The sequence below is a fragment of the Anser cygnoides genome, chromosome 2, assembly GCF_040182565.1.
Source record: "Anser cygnoides isolate HZ-2024a breed goose chromosome 2, Taihu_goose_T2T_genome, whole genome shotgun sequence".
NCBI lineage: Eukaryota > Metazoa > Chordata > Aves > Anseriformes > Anatidae > Anser > Anser cygnoides.
In genome coordinates, this window is record NC_089874.1 from 61,531,392 (window position 1) to 61,554,497 (window position 23,106).

Consider the following 23,106-nt stretch of genomic DNA (forward strand, 5'->3'; position numbering starts at 1 on the left):
ATCTTTTCCCAAATTTGTCCTGGGAGGATATTATTTATTTATTTCCCCATTTATTAAATACTTCAGTTGCTTTAGGGAGTTTATTAAATGCTCCTATTTCAGAAGCCAGAGCTTGCTGGGCAAACAGCTCTGTTTTCCTCTCCATCAGAGAATTCTCTAGCAAATGGTTTCCTATATTAGCCTCAGCTTCTGCCCCTTGGGTGCTAATAATGCCGGTTGTTTTGCTCGAAGATTAATTTCCTTTGCTTTAAATGTGAGTCAGACACCGGTACTCCTTGTGCTTCTGAAAATAGCAACACCTGCAGAGTATATTTGGATGGACCAGGCAGCCAGTGCTCCAACTGAGAGAAGGTTTCCTCAGGGAATGTAGAGACTTGCTTATAAAGTTTCTTTGAGAGCCCTTAAACATCTCCTTGCTCTTTTTAAATGCAGTATTCAACAGTCTTACAGAGCAAAGACTCAAATAAGCAGTGAGCTTCTACAAGAAGGAAGACACCAGAGGAAAAGATTTGAAACCTTGCTCAATCCTATGGATGAATATGGTCTTACACAAAACTGAAATCAGCCTTTCTGTGGAAATGACATCTTTCAGGTAGACATGAGGAGCAGTAGCTCTCAAACAAGCTAGATCTGTCAAGAAACGAGCTTGCAAGTCTCTGCGCTGTGCACTGGAGCTAGGGAGACAGGTGCAGTGCAGGGACAGCCAAGTATCCAGCTAGGACAAACTGCCATGTTGCCATCATGGTGTGGACAACGGGCAGTGGACCCAGGAGGGATGAAAAGGATCATGGAAGCACCCAGAAAAGGTTAAAAGAGGAAAGGAGGCCCTGGGTACACTGAAACTCAAAGCCAACCTATTTTCTCAAGCAAGGTTCAAAGTTGTATAGAGGAATGTCTGCATGGTTCAAAGAATTACTGCAGGAGCAGTGGCAAAAGGAAAAGCATAAAACAAAAGGAGGAGACCTGAACCACAACAGCATTTGGGACAGGTTATATGCTTGTGTGTATGGTGGTACATCTGTATGACCATGACTCTCCAGCAAGTAGAAATTTTCGAATAGTATTTGCCTCTTCCACTCATGAAATCACCTATAGCAACCCCCCAAAAATTATTAAAATGGAAGAATACTCAGAAATCTGAAACTGTCAGTAGAACAAGATGTTCAAATCTTTCTGGACCTGTTTGCAGGAGCAGGGCATGAAATATACAAAATATTCTGAAGAGTTCACCAAGCTCAATTTAATTGAGCTGATTGCAAGGGAGGTTCCATATTATTTAGAGCTGAGACCTCGGTCTTGCCCGTACCTCCTGGAAGCCCACTTAAGATCAGCACTTCAACAGACTTAACTATATATAGGTCATGGGCATGAAGCTTCCTGAATAAATCTGTGCTTTATGAGTCTGTATCGCCTGTTGCCTTCTGATGTGCGATATCTGACTACCTACTGACACCAAAAATTGGGAAACCTTGGAAAGTGGGTAAAAACCACTGCATTTGCTCACCATTTATGAAATATTTCTTTGCCAAACTGATTCAGAAGTAACTTGGGAACAGATTCTGACAATCACATGTTGCATAGTATTGCACAGCAGGAAAGCTAGATAATATTACCACATCAAAACAAACAAACAAAAAAACTCAATGGGATGACTGGTGTCATAATCTTGATGAAGTTTTCTTGATCTTAGGAGTCAATGAGCTTGAGAAATACAACAGGTCTCTGATGTGAACGCAGACATACACGGCCTCTGACTATACTCCTTGCAAACTTATCCCAGCTTTCTTCCTCAAACAGAGACCTCATTGTTTCTTCTGTTTCTTAAATATGCAAATTTGTCAAAGTGTCAGTATACAGTGAGATTTCGTTAAAGTAGATTTTCCTTTAATGAGAACCTAACCAGTGAATAAGGTTGGGGGGAAAGAGAAGGGGTGTTTTTTAGTTGGTTAGTTAGTTAGTTTGTTTGTTTGTTTGTTTTTTGATTGTTGGAGCCTCCGGCATCTGTGTACACATTCTCCCTCATTTACAGCTGAGTGTTGCAGCCTTTCTGCTTTTCTTTTCTCCTTTGTTATAAAAGTGTTGAGGTGCCAAATACATTATTTAAGATTAGTATGAAAATTTAATCTGAAGGAGGTTCTGTTTTTGCTATCCTAGTTTGCTATTACTTGCAAGATTTTCTCTGTTGTTGCCATCTCCCCCATTTCCCTTCTTCCCTCCTTTTATTATTATTTTTTCTCACTCATCATCTTCCGTCAGCTCCAGTTATTGTAGGTAGGCTTCTATGACAAAAAGGTGCTTTAGCAAAGAGTTCTGAAAATGGTCAGAATAATTTTATAGTGGGCCAATCCCTGGGGGATTTCCTCTTTTTCTGTTCCTACTCACACATGAACAGAGCAGTAGAAAACATTGGGAATTTCTCTATTCCTAAAGTGTGACTCTTCTTTTGCGGATATGGCTGTAGGTAGGTTCATCTTATCCATACTACTAAAACATACAGTGAGTGTCAGCACCAGAAGCTAACCTCCCATTTGGAGACAGTTAAATGTATGTTGCTGATACAAAGCACCTTATTCTGGCAGTCAAGCAGAATAATTGGCTACTTAGTACTTGGCTCATCTAATTTTATACAGTGTATAATCAAGATCTTATGGCTCCAGAAATTTAATTGAATGGAAACTCTGTAGAGTGCTAACTATGCTTTGAAGTTGCAACATGCTGGCGATTCAAGAACCTATACAATTTCCCCTGTAATAATATTAAAAATGCACAGGAGAGGCGTATTTGGAAAAGTGTATGTTCCCAGAAGTACAGTCCCCAGTTTACAACATGAGCTAGGTTGTCTTTCACCTCTGGATTGCTTTGTTTCAATCAATTAGAACAATGAAAGTAAAAGTAAGACTACAGCTATCTACATGAGGAATTTCACCATTTTAAAATGAAGGGAACAGGGCCTTCCATCATCTACTTGACCCAGAACCTGCTGAAATGCATTTCTGCTTTGAAAAATTCTCCTCTTGTTTGTTTTTTTTTGCAATCCAGTAATGAGCCTGGTTCTACAGTGTTTTCCCTTTACCAGTATAAATTTGGAGCATCATCCCTAATGTTATCACAAGAATCCAGTCCCTGGAACCTAAAGTAAGGTTTTTCATCTTTCTATGCGATCATTAAAAGCCTTCCTAAAAATAATAGTTTTTAAACTGCAGTCTAACCCACTGAAATGAGTGAAAAACAGTGACAAAATTGGAGCAGAGTATTGCAGAACAATCTGACAAGAATCGTTCTGAGAGTTTCAGTTGGTGTACAGTGCATCAGCATTATTAATTTCTGATCATCTAGCAAAAGTACCTTGCTCAGGTGCACCTAAGCAAGTCACTTTCATTTAATTTGCTTTCTGAAGGACATGACAGCATCTGTACATTTTGAGATGTAATTGCTGTTATCCTTCAGAGTTTTTTGAAACAAACACAATCATCCTCCTGAATTACTGACTTTCCATGACAATTTTTTGAGGTTGCTTTGTTCTAAACTAATATCTTTCAGACATATCCTGAATAATGTAAGAGGATAAAGCCCACATGAAAAAATCAAGAATTCAGAAATGAAATTTAAGCTGTCAAACTTTAACTTAGTTGATTTTTATTCCCTTAATATTCTTCAAACAAAACCCATTTCATTCTAGTTCATAAAGATCATTACCTTTGAGGCCATAGTATCTCTGAATTTAGTTCTAGGTAGATTTTTAAGTTAAAGCATCAGACATTTAAACAAGAAAAGCACATTCTAAGCAGCTATTATGGACTGGACATACGAACTGTTGCCAAATGTGGGCTCTCTCCTTTTTTGTTTTGTTTATACTTGTATGGTAGAAAACAATTTCAGATCCAGTTCTGAAGCTAAACATATGGAGTTAAAACAGCTTTTCTCTGCAGGATTTAGAATGGAAAGTCAAACTTCATGGAGATTTTAGCGTTGCTCTGCTTTAGAAAATACATGACTACGTCCTTCAACCATATATAAAGTGGAACAGCAGCTCCTCTGGAGATATTTCTGACTATCACTTGTTTGCATATTAAAGAGTTTAACTATTTTCAGTTATATGACAGAGGATGTTTCAAGTTCTTAAGTCCTATTAAATGCAGTATCTTAGGTAAACCTGAGAAGCATTACACTTGCTTTAGAAATGGCTAGAAGGCCAAATCAATGGCCATAAACGCATAATTAAGGCTAGTCCTGAAGCACTGTGCTGAATCTAGGCTTCTCTTCTGGATATCAGCACATAGCACGTTTGTATCTGTGAACAAACTTTGGCTATTCATGGCTACTTAGATGGTGAGGATTTAGAGAGGTAAGAATGTAAAAAATTCCCACTCCCCAGCTTATTACTAACTCTTTAATGCTGAGCCAGAGCTGGCAGCTAATGAGTTATAATTCCTTGGCTGTTCCACCGAAGTGCCCTGGTTATGCAGCTGGTTTAGCAGTACTGGCCAAACTCAGCCCAGTGGGAGGCCAGACCTCTCACTTTGGTATTTTTCATTAGTTCTAATCCCAGTTCCTAAAAGGTTTGGGGGATAGTATTTGAACTAAAATGATGTCAGAGTACTTGAATCCCATCTTCCACTACTTTCTGGCCTGCCTTATTCAGACTGCCCTCATAAGGGTAGTTATAAAGATATGAATGCTAAAGAGAGCGTGGTGCCAAGGTGTCCCCATAAACACATTGACATTGGCACCTGCTATGCAAGGAATTGTTCGTTTTACTTGCTTTTATTGTACTTCCTGAAGTGAGACATAACTCCACAAAGCTAACAGTAGAAACTGCTTCTACTGGCCTGTACCTGTAGGTCACACGTGAGACTGAAAGTACTCAAAATCAGATGAGATTTAGATTGGGATTGGAGAGTATATGAGAGCTACGATTTAGATTCAGTGTTAGTACAACCCTCTTGAGGTATGTTCTCTAAGATCATCCTCTTTCCTTCATACTCGAACGTTAATTTATGTGTGCATTTGCTCTTCTTGGAAAACTGAATGCACAACAATTTTTGAAGTAAAAACATTTAGCAGGCAGTTTTAGCAACATATAGACTGTATGCTTAGTGTACGTATACTAACGCTGTACAGAAACAATAAAATGTAACAGAAGCTCCTCTGGAACTATTCCTGTCTCTTTATGTCAATAATTTGCATACTAATGGGTCCCGAAGCATTCACTAGCATGACAGACTGGGCATTAAGGGGTGCAAAAGTAGTCTTTAGGACAACACACAGAAGAAGCTCTAGAAACTTTGTACACAACCGTAAGAAAAAGCTCAGGAAGCAAGGACACATTTCTTGTGGACTTTTAAGTCTATTATCTAAACCATTAAAAAATCAAATCTGATGCAATTTAGTTGCAACTCCTCAGGTTAATGCAGGTTTAACTGGTCATATGGCAAACACAGCTTCTTGTAAACCAATTCTCTTAATTGCATCAAAAAGGATTTTTTAATTCTTAGGTTAATGCAGTTTAATTTCTGGAGCAAATGGCTGAAGCCATCAGAGTGGATAAAACCTTTAAAATGGGGTCTCAAAATTTAGGGAATAAAGTGAACACACGCTTGTTGGCAACATTTCTAGCTGGTTTCTAAATGCAGTTCCACTGCCCATCTTAAGAGAGTGTTCACTTCACAGATTACCCTGGTGTTTATTCAGAACCACCCTTGCTGGTATAGTCAAAGCTGCTCTTGCAGGACATGAATACTACATGAGACATACTGTGTAAGAACACACAAGTGTAAGAAATCAGGATAATTGTATTAGAGATCTCCTATTTCTTCCCAGGAATTCCAAGATGGGAAGAGCCTAGCATCAACATGGGTGCCATAGCTGTTGATGTGGTCTGTTAGAAAACATCTATGTTGGTGAAGCCAGCACCAAGGACTGATATTAACTCCGGCATTCTGAACGTTGGAGCCTATACCAAGCTTCTTAATAGAAGTATTTGATCCTTAGCAGGACAAATGTTTGGGCTGTGGTTTCAAGTGGAAGGGTAACCCATCCATCCCGTGCACACATACACTAGCCAAAGCTCTATTTCTTTTAGAGGCAGTCAGATCATCTGCTGATGAGTAGCTAACTTTGCTGCCCTCGTAAGTTATCATAAAGGCTCACTACTGGGAAAATGCCATTTGTGAAGGTTGCACACTGAATCCATTGAAAAAAATAGATAGTTTTATATGGGTTTTACAATATGGGCTTTAAGAGCAAAAGATGTTTATTATTTAGAAAGAAACAAGCTAGTACCATCATTAGTTATGCTTTTCTGACTTATCAGGCCTTTTGGCTTGTTTTAAGCTGCATGCCTGTAAGGACTAACTACTATGAGGTGGAATTTCTCAGTTTGTATGGTCAGAAGGTGTAACATTCATTTGATTTCCCCTTGCAGTAGCAGTATGCACTTTCTGTTATTAAATCATTAGAGATTTGTACTTAGTGCCTTACCTGCAATGGATTTGATGAAGTAAGAGGAGATGGAAGGCCATGCCCTGGTGACTGGCTGGGTTTCTGAGGGGAGCTGGAGGACTGTGGGACTGGAGGCTGTTGGTTCTGGCTCTGGGACTGCGTTTGGTTCTGCTGTGGTGGTGCTGATGGCTGTGGCTGTGACTGCTGGGTCTGCTGTGGCGGCTGTGGAGTCTGCGCCTGCTGAGTTTGCTGCTGCTGCTGGCTTTGCTGCTGCTGCTGTTGCTGCTGCTGCCCTTGCTGCTGCTGTTGCTGCTGTTGATGCTGGAGCTGCTGAAGATGCTGAAGCTGTTGAAGCTGGGAGTTCAGGGATGAGGTAGCTGTGAATTGAAAAGAGGGAAGGGAGTTATGTAGGTTTCAGCAATACCTACTGTTTTAAAGATATCCTGGATTAAATTCTGGTTCTCTTATATTGTGGGGCACATGGCCCTCTGAGGTTAGCTGCCCTCAGACTTCAGGTTGTGGCAGCATATTAGTGAACATGTTCCCAGCCTTTGGTTCTGGAGTAAGAGATGGACTTCACTGGAGGCAATAAGACCAAACCTTCTGAAGGGCTACAGCTCTGCCCACTGGACAGGCATCAGAGCTGAGTGGCAGTCTTTGCTCAGACAAGCTTACTAGTGAAGCCAATGGGAATTTTCCTTGCCTGAAGAAGAGGCCGGGGATGTCACTGTATGTATCATAGCAAGAACTAATAACATGAACTGGTGCTGCTATATAGAGCAGGATAAAACCATAGTTGTAAAATAAAGGATGCTCTGAAAAGAGCTTTGTCACATCTATATACAGCAGGTGTCAAGAAAGAAAATGTTCAACAATGATTTTTTTTTTTTTTGGTGAAATGCGTAGGTGGAAAAAATACCCAATAAAATGCATGTCTCTGAAATTAGAGCCGCTCCTTATCATTCACATCTAAAAGCTATAAAGTTCCCCTTGTGAAATAGGGTAGGTATTTTGTGCACTTGTACTGCTTGCTTACTCCTGGTAGCAAAAGTATGTCATGCTGTGCTAGTACATGCTCCAAATGTGAGCTTGGAAACCGGTGGCTTGCATCAATCTTCTGGCACAAAGGTGCAAACTTTATCTCCCAAATTGACTAAGGCATTGATTAAACTCAGGAAGGCAAGAAGTTTGCCACAGGGATGTCACTAAGGAAGAGCAGATTTAAGCAGCAGCCAGAACATCACAGGAACCTGATGCTTTCTGGGGTTGCCCCCTAAATAAGTCATCTGGGTCTCTGGCCTTACTCACTTTAATCAATATTTTCGGGGTTGTGTTAGATGGCTATAGGATCCCAAGAGGAACAGCTTATAAGGTCAATGCACTACTTTGCTCTCTGTACTGAATTTCCAACATTCCATATTCTAATTTCCATCATCAGAAGCCATAGTAGACTGGGTGTGAATCAAATTTGTTACTTCTAAAATAAGACTCAGATTTCATTGCCAAAACCATTGTTCACCACTCTATTTGTGGATTGGCAGATGAAGCCAAGTTATTCCCACTTTCTTTTTGTGCTGACATCCCTGTTTCAGCTTTCCAGATGTCTATGCCCTGGGGATGAACCTGAGGTCTTGCTATGACTTATGAAATCAATGAGCCATAAACTGGAATAAGCAAAAGAAAAAAGACAACAGAAAGGGGAGAGAATAGGCAGAATGGGTAAGCCAGAAAAGGCTGTACAAAGGAAGAATAAAAGGATTGGCAAGAAGAGCTGTTGGTCACTCATTCCTATATTCACAGCTAATGTAAATTTTCTTTCACCAAAGGAAGAAATCAAACTACAAATACATCTTTTTAAGAATTATTGTCATGTGTGACTTCAACAAAGAACCTAAATAAAGCAAAGAAGGCGGAATGGTAACACCAATATATTTGTATTAGTAAAATCGCTTGTGGCAGCTTGGCGTTTCAACATAAAACAGAGTGACCATTAGATTAAAAACTCACATGGTATCCCATGCAAAAGAAATTAGCCTGGAGACGTAAGCATACACTTCCATCGGTTCCACCATCAGAACCTAAATGCCCCAAAGTCAGACGGTAGCAAGTGAAAATACAATCTAAGGCATATGAGAACAAAGAATGGAGGAGGTGTGTATACAAGAAAGCAACTGGACAGACAAGTATTAACAACAGCATGAAGCACCTTAGATGACAAAGAATGCTATTCATCAGTTCCATCTGTAGGTATGCACACAAAGGTGGAAAGACCTTTCCAATTACCGTAAGGAAGAATCTAATCTGGACCAGCTCTTTACCTTGTGCAGGCCATATCCTCACCTGTGATAGTCTACCGGTCTGGACAAACCATTGGTAACTGGGACCAAGAATTCAAACACAGCATGCCCCTACTGATCCCATAGATTCTAATATAGAATGATCTTATAAATTTATGGTATACAAAAATATCTGTTGATATATATTGCTACAGGTAAAATCATCACTGCCTTCTTAAAATGGTGGCATGCGAGGAAGGCATAAGCAGAACTGTAAAGAAGCCCAAAATGTAGAAGAAATGAAGATTCTTGACAAACTAAAACAAATGAGGTGGTTACAATACATTGTAAGAAATTTATTCTTTCATGTCTTTGCATATAGATCAAAGGAATCAGAAAACGAGTATTTAATAAATAAAAGTATCAGTGTTCCCCACATAGCATAAAATTTATTTCAGGATGCTTTCATTGAAATATTGTTAAATGGGTATATTAGTAGCCTTGCAGGTGAAAAAGTTGCAGCGTCTAAAGCATGGATATGGATACACAGAAATAATAATGGTCTGTTTGTCTGATATAGGAAAAAAAAAACAGTGAAATGCAGTTTTAATAAATGTATGAATCTTTTCAAGAAAGAAAGATATTGTTGTGAAGTGTTGGGATTTGCTTGACCGAACAGTTATCCTAACAGTAGGCCTTGGTTTCATTAATGAGTCATACTTTGGTCAGCTGTTAAACTACTTTCTTAAAAATTATCTTTATTAAATTGCCATTTTCCACAAGGCCAATACTATGTTTAACGGACATTTTGATCTGTGCATTTTTTCTTCTGCCAATCCCTATAACTAGAAATAGAATCCAGAGTGAAAAAAATGAGAAAACAAAACAAAACAAAACACATCAACACTATTTTTTAGCCTAAAACTTTGCAGGTTCAAGTCTTACTGAGCTCCTACATCCTACTGTCAAATGGCCATTGCCAGCATGCTTCTGTGCATTGACAATGTGAGCAGGTGCAATCACTCACCCAAGCGGACTTGTCCAATGAATGAAGAGGGTCAGAAGTTGACTTTGAAAATGTCAGGGTTTTAAAGTCTGTGGGCCTGCCCGGCACTCTCAGATGATGACTCAATATGGAGAATTTTTTCATTCCAAGTCTAGGAGCAGAAAAGCTTTGGATTCAGTGCTGCTGAATACTTGAATGTTGGCCAATGCAGGAATATCAATATCTCTACCACACACTTTTGTACTGGAAGCACACTCATTTGTGCTGGGGTGGGAGGGGGTCCCTTAGGGAAAATTTTGTTGATGGAGAAAAGTTACTTCAGGGAGAAGTTTCCAAGTCCATTGCCAGTAACTGCATAAAATTATTCAAATAAATTCTTGTCTTTTCATATAATTCCTTTAAAAACCCTTTTTGAAGCCTACTATCATGCTGAACTATAAATTGCATTGAAGTGGCTTAGTGAGGCATGATTATTTAACATGCTGTTGCTAAACAAACAGATAGGGAACTGGAAGAAGGACTGTTAGATCAGACAAGGCTTTTACAAAGCCATACAGTAAGTGTACTGCAAGGGTAGATTTAGGGCTCTGGATCCCGCCTGCAGTCCAGTGTTCATGCTGCCTGATTGCACTGCCTCTCACAATGTATGTACTATCCACAGCAGGGGCTGTGTCATATTATTGTTTGTAATCAAATCCAATCCAACTCCCAGAGCTTGCTTGCATACCTCATCCATTATAAATCGTATACCTGTCTAGCATTTGTCACTTTCTGCAGAGCTTGGAGCCTGATGGAATTTCAGGTGGTACAACAGTGCTATGTCTGCATGTATAAAAGATAACATGCACTGCCTACCTACCTCGCAGGAATCTTTTTATGACTTACTGGCTAGCAGCTGGGTAAAACTTTGACATGTTTAAGTGAGAAGTGCCTACTTTCTCTCAGAATTGCACTCAAGAATAAATAAAAAAAAAGCAAGAAGTCCTTTCTATGGTTAAAAAAGACAACATGAAGTACATCACATTAAAAGCAAGAGTATTAACTAAAAATGCATATAAAGTACAAAAAAAACTGTGACAACAGTCCACAAAAGCTGTGTGATATTTTAACTTCCTTAACAAAAATACACGTTAAGTATACACCAGATATCCAAGAAGTTGCTAAGAGAAACTTCTTCCTGTGAGAAAACAAAGCCATAATGGGTTTTCAAACTTAAGTTTTAACTGCAATTTCTTGGTTGTTGCAGTGCCATGGCAGATTTCCCAAAGGCCTCACCCCGTGCTGTATGATCCTACTTTAAGCAGATTATGCTTAGCCATGGTATCAAAGCATTTACATTACAATAAGAGATATCAAGCTAAGTGGTGCAAATGGATGGTCAAGAGGCAGCAAAGCCAAACTTTCTGATCTCCCACGTCACCTACTTCTACACTTGTCACAGACCTCGAACTACTTTAAGGGCTTAGAGAATGTTACGGTCTAAGGAACACGCTCCTTCCTGAGTACCTTTTGGGAGTGCCATAGGCAGAATGCTGCTATGTATTTGAAATATTTACACAAAATATATTTTTGTGTTCTCCTTATACCTTCTGTTCCTCTGTTTGTTACCTATACAGGCAACTGAAATGAAACTAAAATGCCCTTCTGTCAAGTAGAGTGGTGCAATGGGAAAAATGCACCTCTGATGCAACCGTACAGAAAGCAGCAGTGTCACTTTGTGAAGCATTCTGATCTATGACAGGGAGAATGACTGAATCATTTGCTTAGCAGGAAAAATGAAAAGGCTCTGCCTTCAAGTCCCAGTCCTAGCTATATTCAGTGAAAGTAGTATCAACTTCTTGTTGCCTCTGGCTAATATATTATTGCATAAGAATGGGAATGGCTCTGGTTATATTTTAAATTAAAAATACATTTTAAAGTTTAATCACACTTTGCCAAAAAGCAAGGAACATAAGTAAGCCCACAAATGTTTATATAATGAAAACAATGTAAAAATTATATCTCTTTTTTCACACCTCCTTCACAATATAAATTCAAATTCTAAAGACCTCGACAATGCTTGGCAAAAGATCAAATTAATGCTCAGGGATTCAATTTGTATCTAGAATCTGCTCTTGTGGATAAGCTTCACATAATGTCTGATTTATTAACGTTTTGCGTGTTTTTGTTTCTGTGTAAAGAGGAAGAAAGGATAGGAGGAATATGAAGCAATTTTAGCCTACAAAGACTTGTTTTTCTCTATCCTCTATCCTCCCATTTACATAATTGCATAGATGTTCTTCATTGTCTTGATACAATGTATAATGGTCTAAAAAGGAGAAAATTATACATTAAAACTTCTCCTATTTGACTGAGCACAGAACTTGGCTCTTGCCATTTCAAGGTGTAGTGGGTTTACGTGGCAAGGTTTTGGTAGCAGGGGGCCATAGGGGTAGCTTTTGTGAGAAGGATCTAGAAGCAGCCCCATGTTTGGTAAGGACCGCACTGCTGACCAGAGCTGAGCCAATAAGTGATGTTGTTTTGCGCCTCTGTGAGATCATATTTAAGACAGGGGAAAAAAAAACAAACAACACGCTGCGCCACACAGCAGCTGGGAGAGTGACAAGAGCAAGGAACAGCCTTGCAGGCACCAAGGTCAGTGAAGAAGGAGGGAAAGAGGTGCTCCGGGCGCTGGAGCAGAAGCCCCCTGAGGCCTGTGGTGAGGACCATGGTGAAGCAGGCTGTCCCCCTGCAGCCCATGGGGTACCACGGTGGAGCAGGGTTCCACGCTGCAGTCCGTGGAGGAGACCATGGTGGAGCAGGCCGATCTGCACCGACGGAGACTGCGGCCTGTGGAAGACCCCTGCTGGAGCAGATTCCGGGCCGGACCTGTAGCCCGTGGAGAGGAGACCACGCAGGAGCAGGTGACCGGGCAGGAGCTGCTGCCTGTGGGGGATCCAGGTTGGAGCAGTTCGCTCCTGAGGGATTGACCCGTATCTGGAGCACTTCTTGAAGAGCTGCTGCCTGTGGGAAGCCCACACCAGATCAGTTCAGCAAGGACTGCATCCCATGGGAGGGACCCCACAGCACAGGGGACGAGAATGACGGGGAAGAAGCGGCGGAGAAGAAGCGCTATAGACTGACCATAACCCCCATTCCCCCGTTCCCCTGCGCCACTCGGGGGGAGGAGGTGGAAGAGGGTGGATGGGGGGGAAGGTGCTTTTGGTTTCTTTCCTTTGTTTTTCACTTCTCTAGCTTGTTAGTAATAGGCAATAAATCTTACTATCTCCCTATGCTGAGTCTGTTTTGCCCGTCACGATAAGTACTGTGCCATCTCCTCGTCCTTATCTCAACCCTTGAGCCCTTTTCATCGTATTTTCTCCCTGTTCCTCTTTGAGGAGGGGGAGTGAGAGAGCGGTTGTGGTGGAGCTCGGCCGCCCACCCGAGTAAAACCACCACACAAGGGCCTAATGCCTTTTTCCACTTCCCCAGTAATGGAGAACGGATTTACTCAAACTGAAAAGTGTAACTAACTTGCGTTTGAACTGACATGGCCTGCTTTTCTTTTTCACCCTGTTGTTTCTCTTCTAATGAGGTATATGCCTTTCTTTTCTTTGAAACAAATTTCTAAAGATTGAATGCACACACTGAACAGTCTAATGCGAGCCTGTGTTTACACTCTCTCCCTCCCGGGTAATGAGGAGTAGGTTAGCCAAATACCCAATGTATTTTTTGCATATGCTTGAATATCCTTTTTGAGAGCAAAATGTGAGTTGCTTTAAACATGTTAGCATCCTCTTTGTGGAAAAAAAAGGAAGGGTTGGACTTGTGGCTGAAGAGATTAGTAATGGGATATAGAGCATATTATTTCTAAATCACTGGTTCAAATCTAGTCTAGGTCAATACAGGGAACAAAAATCATTGCACTTTAATGGTGCTTTTGAGTGTTTTCTACCTTATAGAAGATGTATTAGATGTACGGAAGATGTATTCTCACACAGATACCCACAGAGAGCCTGCACTGGAGGCAGGCTGCCACACAGTCAAGGTAATAAATTGATGGTATCCCAATACCTATTAAGTAGATCATAAAGACTACGACCTTGGATGGCATCAATTGACACCTTTACTTGCACTTTCAGCGGAGAGGCTAAGGATAGAAAGAGTAAGGAGACCAAGTCATCTTCTTCTTCCTAAAGGTGATCCCTCAAGGTTACAGCTGCAGAACACAGATGGAGTTATGGGAAGAAACTTGCATTGCCAATGCTCTTCTGTACCACTTCTGCAGGTAAACAGAGGGCTTCACTTTCTACTGTTGTCATATCCAGCATCCTTCATAAGCACTAAATTTACTTTAAAGAATATAGGCAATAAAAAGGAAGTATTAAGAAGAAAACCATCATAATTTATCAGGTGCTTGTGGTGTCTCCACATTTTGATGAATACTGGAACTTCTCTGAAAAATGATCCACTGCATTAAATAAATCTGACATTTTTTCCTTACCAAACTTTAAAATGTACAATAATCCGCTAAAATCTGAACAAAAAAAAAAAAAAAAAAGAAAAAAAAGAAAAAGTTGTTGTTCTAGGTAGAGAGCTTGACTAAGTATCGAGCAAGAATATTTGGAATACTTCTCATTTTGAGATAATCTAGGGGCTATTTTCCTCTAGTTTATGACAACACTCTGTGAGTAAGGTTCCCTGAGTGTATTGTAAAAATTGCATTAACCTATTTAAAATGCCCAAAGGCAAGAACAAGCTGTAGAAATTAGACTTTAATAAGCCATTTGCTTCTTCAGCTCAAATGGAACCTTAGGCCCCATATTATACAGATGGCTGAAACATTAACTGGAGTCAGGGTATCATCAGGACACAGGGGATCAATCAGCAAATCATCTTGGGACTTTCACGTAAAGACAGTCAATTAAAAATGCACCATAACATAGTCTGAGGGCAATGATAGCGTTTGAATGCCAAAGGTTGGGTGTCAAGCAAGCTGTACCTGTATCAGGTAAACTCCTAATTTTATCAGCTGAAACTTTTTTGTTGTTGGGGGTGGTAGTTTTGTTTTTGTTTTTGTTTGTTTTTGTTTTTGTTTTGTGTGTGTGTGTGTGAAAACATGACTCACATGACTCTTAGGCATCAGGGAGCAGGAGTCTGAACATCAAGTCCTTATGCCAGATAAAGGAAGTTTTCTACTTACAGAGAGCAGGACTGGTCCCAGATCCTGTCTAAGAACAGAATAGTGTACACATGGAAAATCAAATGGAGTGGCATGGTATGTTCCTACAGATGGGATTTCCAGACCATATTGAACTCAAAAGAATGTTCCTGTGGACCAGGATGAAAGACAACCTCCCATTTCTTGGGAAAAGTCTGCAGGACTCCTTTGAAAGAAACTAATTGACAGAGGGAAAAATGATCATCTAAAGGCCAACAGAGCCCAATATAAGATTTCACAGCCAAAGGGATGTGACAGGGAACAGATGAATGACACAAAGAAATTAAGTTTGAAACAACAGTCTGCTGACTCAGAGAACAATGACCATGACTCATAATGGACATCTGACAATGTCTGGGCACTCTGTGCACACACAATCTTTAATAACAGGAATTGCAGTTTATTTTTTTTCTCTCCTTGTCTGTTTCAAATGCTCTAATATAGACTGGAACTTTAACTTCCATGGCACTTATGCAGGTCATGTATTTGACATTCCTTGAAGCAACAATGCTTGTAGCAAAAGCAGTGCAATGACATACAGCTTGAGGAAGAGACTGTGCAGAATCCTGTCCTGCAGTTCAGAGGAGTGACCAGTCCCCAGACCACTGGGTGCCCTCCCATTTCTGTTGGGAAGGTGTCTCTGTGAGGGTTTGGGGCAAAGTCTTGTCAAGAGGAACTTGTTGAACTGCTTGTTGCCTTCAAAGGGTGATTTTGCTTTCTTTCTGATAATAGACCTGCAAGTGTGCATTCTATAATTGTTTACGGCAAATGGCTCTTCTGACAAAGAAATATTTATCCAGGTATAGCTGCAGAAATAGTTCTTTGAAGATCAGAAATTATTAGAAGTATCTTCAAAGAGTCTTTGAAGTGAGCCATGTTTCCTTAACTAAAAGTGAAGTTACTGTAAGTGCAATGTGCTGGGAGTTTTGTGGATATGTGTGCGTGTGTGTGTCTGTGTGTTTTTTCCTACACAATACAGCTAAATAGTGGATCAAAGTGTTTGTGTCTTAGAAGGGTAGCCTTGATGCTGAGCTGGTGGAAGTGTCCTGCGAATGACAAAGGACAATGTAACTTTCCCCCCTGCCTCAACCAAGGGAGGTAGCAGAGGTACTGTGCCCATCCTGTGACTTAGTATGGCTGGTTGCTTTCATCTCTCACACTCTTACTATACTACTACTCTGTGCTTCTGTCATTTTCTGCTTTCAGACTAGTCTGAAAGCTGGGAGACCTGAGACAATTCTGTTTTGTATTAACAATGCCGATATTCAAGCAGTTGCAAATTGTTCCCAGCATGCAAATTGCAACTGACCAGAGAAGTCAGCTGAACAGCAGTGAAAACAGGCTAAGGAATGACTCAGAAAAGAGCAGTGTGTACACTACCAGGAGAAAGAGTAAAAATGCAGCCCAGACCAGTCCCTTCCTTTACAGTCAACAAAATGACCAACAGCAAGTATGAGAACCAGGCATACAAGTGGCAGTCCTACCTTGCTGCAGGGCTGTGCCAATGCTGCTAGAGCAGACTCAGGCTTTAAACTTGTTAACAACAGTCCTGTGATCCTCATTATAACCTTGAACTTCTCCTGTCTTCAGAAAAATAAAAATGGTAGCAACAGGGTGGAAAAGGTAGTAAATAGAACAAAAGAGAACATGTGGCCTTGATCCTTCAAGGGCTGTAATGCTCTCAGTCCCTATTCAACTCCCAGTGAGAAAAGGTCACTCCCCACCAGCTGGGACGCATGCACAGAACAATGTTGAGCATGGTATTCTTCATCAGTCATTGAAGAATAAAACTGGACTTAAAAACTTTCTCTAAATGACACCAGATATTACTTAATAGCTGTGGTATAGAAGAAATCTTGAGCATAGGTCACTGAGTTGGCAAGGAGGTGCTGTGCTGGGTGCTGTAACCTCAATATGTGAGCCGAAGATGGAGGTGTTCTTTTTTCAGATAAGGGATCAATGCACAGAGAGACTAAGCAACTTGCTCCACATGAGAAATTGTAGGAGAGCTGGGAAGCGAACTGTAATTTGGTAATCTGTCACACCACAAGCCATTCCTGAAGGTATGTGCCACTACACAAGGTACACTGTGCTTGCCTGCTGTTGACTCACAGAAGCTCTATTTTGCTGTCCTTAAGAATCTTCCATGATTCTCACTGTTTGCTGTGCATAGATAAGAATGTCTGTATTTAGTTGTGTGCCTTTCAAAACATACCACAACACCAGTAGCAAGTTTTTTGCAAGCTTTGAGCTAATTACAGCTCAATTTAAGCAGTCTGCCTATATCTCTCCTTCTAGTCTGTTTATTTTACTTGCAGAGAGATTAAAAACAAAGTTAAACAGCAGTCCTGGACTCTTCTGTTCATGTGCTACAGGTGGACTGACTGCTCATTTTTAATTTGCAGTAAAATGAGAGGCTGAATACCAGATTTCTCTCCAGGCCCTACAGCTCTTCAGCTCAACATGTTGCAGCTTTGGGTGCTAATTCTGGCCCCGGTGTGCTTGGCATCTATCACCTCCTCACAGCAACAGTGAATTAGCTGCTCTCTGAGTGCTCTCGTGTTTCCACCTACCTAAATTTCCTGCTCATTGTTGAAATAACATTGTTGAAACAACCCCGTTATTCACATGGATAAATTTCTCATCAGTAGAAAATGGGGATGGGAGAATTAGGGGGAAGACTTTATAGGTGCTCCTCATTCCCTTTGTGTGAAGCCAGTCACACGTCTGTGTTAGGATAAAGCTCCAGCCACAGCTGAGCTGAAGGGCTGGAGAGTCCAGAGAACAGCTGCATTTCTCTGCCCGCTCACTGCACTATCCACTTTGTGGCTTTCTAAAGCATGTCACGATGCTGTTTGATATTTCAGACATTTTTGTACACCGCAGAAAAGTTAATAGCAAGCCTTTGAATAACCTGCATCTAGATCTTTACCTGTTAAATTGCATTTTCAATATTAATTGTTTTTAATTCAAAAGAGATACGCACCAATTAATAAAATAACTTCCACTTGAATGCATTATTTACCTGGAGCAGGCGATTCTAGTTATAGAAAGAGAACACAATCCAAAGGATTTTGGACAACTGTCCAAAAATCTACTTAAAAATCATTCACTATTTGTGTCCACATATTCAGTCAGAACTCTATTGTGTCGCCTTTTTGATGCACGAAGTAGTACCCTAGTAGCCTCATCAATGGAAATACTCGCCTTTCCAAACCACATAATGGAAGAAAAGTGGAAGTCAGTAGCAAATCAGTAATTTTCAAAAAAACTCACAGGAAGCTAGTCTTTGCCTTCCTTAAGGCATTACTACCTTAGCTTTAATATTCAGGGCAATGGAATATCATTTTAAATAAGGGTTTAGGTATCATCAGCTGTATATGTTTAGCTATACCAAACCTGAACGATGCTACAAAGCATTCTTCTCATCGTTTGTCATCTCTGAGTTCCTCACTCTTTTAAACAAATTAAACAATGTGTTAATGCATGTAAAAATTAGTGGTTACTAATGCACTAAGACTGTCATAAACATTAAATACACTAGCTGTTGATGTTATCATTTTGAAAATGATAACAGAATCCCACAGAACTTGCTGTAAAAATACAGACAATTTAACCTAGGATGCAACCTAATAGGTCTATTTTATTCATCCTATAGAAACATACTGGCAATGACATAACAAGGTTGTGTGATTTTTTGTAGAACAAATTTTCTCTTAAATTTGTCTGTTATATATAACCTTTTCATAAAACAATGCAAAAGGTTAACTTTTAACTGTAGAGAATTGAGAAAATTTTGATGATAATAAAAACATTAGTCCTCATGTGAAATTGGTCACTAATGTATGATCACAGATAATGATGTTTGGATTTGGAGGAGGGTAAGGGGAGAGAATTTACTTTATGGAGTTTCCTTGCTTGTGAAATTGGTTGATTTCTCATCCTTCTGAGAAACCCCACTGAGAAGTATAAATGAAAAATACTACATAACTGCTGGGCAAACTCCATTACTAGTTTTACTATGGTAACTTTAATGTCAATTAAATGGAGGCGAGTTTGTTCCAAAATAATGTATTTGAATGAAAAGCCTGAACCATTCAACAGTACAAAATATAGAAACACGTTAGTGCTGACACAAGATCAAACTTTTTGCTTAAAATGATTTCTGATTAAGAAAGTTAACGGAGTAAACGCTTCTCAAGTGGGATGAACTTTCTCTCATGGCAACCCTAAGAACAAAAGTTGGCACAGTGAGTGCACACAGAAATCTGAAACCACTACTCTACGTTTGTTTTGCCAAGTTTTAACTAAGTAGATGCAAAAACTGTTCCTTTCATTTTCAGTGCCAGGTATTTTGTCTTTACTCTGTTGATTTTAATAGCTCGCTCAGAAGCTTGGAAATGAATGTTTCTTCCATCATCAATCTAAAACTTTTCCATTTGCCAACTATGGATGTTTTTTCTACTGTGTGTTTTCAATGAAGCTGAAATTAATATGGTTCCCTTTGATTTTCCATCCAAGCACCGAGGAGCATGGGGCAAGCTATGCTTTCATCTCCATCCTTGAGACAGAGCCAGGTCCAGCACCACATGACCACAAAAACACTCCTTTCCCCCCCACTCGCCCCAGTCTTCCAAATACGGCATTTTTTTGGACTTATATTTGTCTAAAGACTACCTGAAAACACCAGCTCCACTGGGGGCCTTCAGCATTCTGCTGTTGAGGGCAATTCCTATATGTGTCATCTCCAGGAGTTCAACTGTTCTTCTCATACAAAGACCTCACTTTGCACAGGTATGGCCACAACTGCCTCTTTTTCCTGCCATCTGTCTATATTTATTTCTTTACACACACTTATGGAACAATGGTGGCAGTATGGCAGTCCTAGCATTCAAACAGGGGACCAGAGAAAATACAAATTTGGCTAAACATTATGTTCAGAAAGCCTTACTTATGCGACTATGAGCAAAAGGAGTTGTGTAAACACCTGCCTTTATTTTTTCAGGAATATTTAGAAGTTTATTTTTCTTGCCCAATAGCTACCCAACCATTAGAAGTGATGAGAACTGCGTCAGAAAAAAACATATACGAAGATCAGACCTGTAAGTGAAGACAAGCATTCTTTAAGAGATCATGCAGTACAACACTTTTCACTGTCAGGTTTGCAGCATACACTGCTGACCATTTTACATATTTGGATTATGGATCACATGGATTTCCAGTTCATAAACAGACTAATACCAGGAAAACACATCATGATTTAATGTTTTGCACTGGGAAATAAGGAGGGGAAGCCAAGAACATAAGACCTCTTACATCTGTGAATCAACAGTGGTCCATGGACCAGTACAGGTAAAATGAGAAGTCATTTCCATCTCAATTCTTTTTACAGTGGTATTCTTAAATAAATTCATTGTAATAGCCCCTAATCAACTTGCACATGAAATGTCATCTAACTTCTTGTGATCATATTGCTAGAAACATTGCTGATTTAACTTATGCTGCAATGATTTCAAGATTTGATCACAGTATATCTGCAAAATAGATAAGCTTTTAAATCCATGCATGATTCTCTCACTTTTTTTCAGCTGCAGCCGGAGGTGGCCTTTTTGGCAGATACTGTCTGGTGGGTGCCTTGCAGAGCTGCATCTCACTTCACTGAGAGGGCTCTGTTTGCCCCCTGCCATGAGAGCAGTCTAAAGAAACGCCCCCGAGAGAACTGTGGGGAAAATGTGCTAGTCACAGCCCATACCTTCTGCCAGTGGGGGTACGAATACACAGCACATGCCACAGAGAAGCTCTATGTGCACTGAGATTCAGAAAAATGCCTTTGGCTTACATACTGATTTGAAACTTTAATCTCCCCATGGAAGACTTTAATCAGAAACCATTTTCATAATTTGTAAACACTGCCAAATGTTTGATTTCAGGCGGTTTAAGTGATCAAACCTTCTGGTAGAAAATAAATAACAATCAAACCATCAGACAAAGAAAGCAGTTATAAATAATTAAATATGCTGTACTGACAAATACTATTCCCACCTGGATGCTATGCTTCCAAGATGCAAAGCGGTTTTCCTAATTAGAACAAAACATCACCTTGTATGTGAAAAAAAGTCACATCAGAAACAGAGAGTTAGGACCGATTGTCTTACGGATGAACATCAGAGCCTGGGAATCCACTTCTTATTCCTGAACCTACTGTGCCTGTACAACTTTGGGCATGGCAGTTAATCTGCCTCACGTTTGTGCTCAGTAAACGAAAAGGAGGGGTAAAAAACTTCACTTCCGTCACCACAGGAAAGCTAAATTAGCAAAGTACAGCAACGTGCACTAAGATACTCAAAATTAAGGGGTTAAAGATACAGAAAGTTTTCTTTCCACATGGAAGAGATTGTTATAGAGCTACCTCCTACCTTGTGCTAATGATATATAGATGGTTTGAAAGCACCCATTTGTTTCCTTTTTTCCTACTTTTTTATAATGTCTGAGTAATGCTTTTATTCCCAGCATCTTATAAGACTTTCTGCGATCTCCAGTAATAAGGATGTCTTTTAAAATGAACTCAGCTCAGACACATTTTAGGCACTTGTCTCACACCGTGTTTAGAGGATGCCTCAGAATGAAAAACAATCCCAGATTTCCTGGAACACTGGTACTTAGGGTTCATTGTACACCACTGTGAACACCTCTATCATCAAACGAGACACATTGCTAGAGCCAACTAAACCAAACTAGCTAACAATAATAACAATAAAAAAATCCATGAGAAAATTTCACCAATACCACATCACAGGTAATAACGCGATTCCTCTAGTGCAGTAAGGAAGACCAAAGAAACAGGAAAATGACAAAAGAAAATGAAGAAAGGAAAACGAATTCAAGGGCAATAACTATAGGCCCCCAGTGGGCTTGTTATGTGAATAGGCTGCAGGTAACCACATCCTGCTACCCTGATGATTCATAAATTCTGTCGTCTTGTTAAAGAGTCTGAAGACTACAGGCCTGATTTCCTCTGTTAATGTGACTGCAATGCTTTGTGCTTAGACTTCCATTTTACATATGAAATTTGAACCATTGTGTGAGTTTGCACCAATGATTATCACCTCACAAATTACAGAAGAATAAATGGGAAATGGAAATTCCTCTCCTTCTCCTGTTCAGCAGGCCCCTCCTTCCCTGTCCCTAACCCCTTGCAAAATAATTCTCAGACTCTCAGGAGCAGCAATGCTAAAGACTTCTTGTTTTTGTTTCTGACTATATTACAAGTAATAATTACAATAGATCAAGATATGTGACTAGATTATATGATGTTGCTGGATAAGGGAGATTGCATTTTTACATGCAAGAAAGATCTTCATACCATATAAAGCTTGTGCAGGCAACATTCAGCCATTTTATCCACAGAAAACATATAGAGAGGGTCAAAAGACAGAGGAGAGAGTAGTCAGATGAGGTGGTTTGGAGGTAGTCTCCATGCACAAAGCTTATATAGGCTGTAACTCAACAGCTCGAAATAGGAGAAAACAACTACTCGTCTTAAGACTTATTTCTGAAGAGCAAAATCACAGAATCATAGAATGGTTTGGGTTGGAAGGGACCTTAAAGATCATCCAGTTCCACCCCCATGCCATGGGAAGGGACACTAGACATTAGACTAGGTTGCTCAAAGCCCCATCCAACTTGGCCTTGAATACTTCCAGGATGGGGCATCCACAACTTCTCTGGGCAACCTGTGCCAGTGCCTCAACACCCTCTGAGTAAAGAGTATCTTCCTTGTATCTAATCTAAATCTCCCCTCTTTTACTTTAAGACCATTACTCTTTGACCTATCACTACACTCCCTGAAAAATAATCCCTTTCCAGCTTTCCTGCAGGCCTCCTTTAGGTATTGGAAGGCTGCTATAAGGTCACCCTGGAGCCTTCTCCTCAGATCTGCTCTCAATCCATTCTCCACCCAGCCTGTATTTTTGCTCAGGATCACCCTGACCCAGGTGCAGCACCTTGCACTTGTCCATTTTGAACTTCATGAACTTCGTATGCAAAGGCAGCTGAGACCAGGTCAAGTCCAGCTGGCTATGGCTACTCATGACTGTGAAAATTCAAGAGAAAGGCAGGCCAGGGATTTGTCCTGTCCAGTTTTTGTACTCTTTTTTTCCCAATCTTAAGAAGGCACAAAATAA

The 23,106-nt window shown here is 40.2% G+C and overlaps 1 protein-coding gene across 4 annotated transcripts in view; it reads right to left on the reverse strand.

Annotated features, from left to right (window-relative positions):
• Positions 1-23,106, reverse strand: part of POU6F2 (POU class 6 homeobox 2) — a 328,816-nt gene that overhangs the window by 95,883 nt on the left and 209,827 nt on the right. For all 4 annotated transcript variants that reach the window (XM_048051634.2, XM_013192039.3, XM_013192036.3 and 1 more), the window contains one exon: positions 6,481-6,818. In XM_048051634.2, the coding sequence (XP_047907591.1) occupies positions 6,481-6,818 (338 nt within the window). The remainder of the gene's footprint in view (positions 1-6,480; positions 6,819-23,106) is intronic.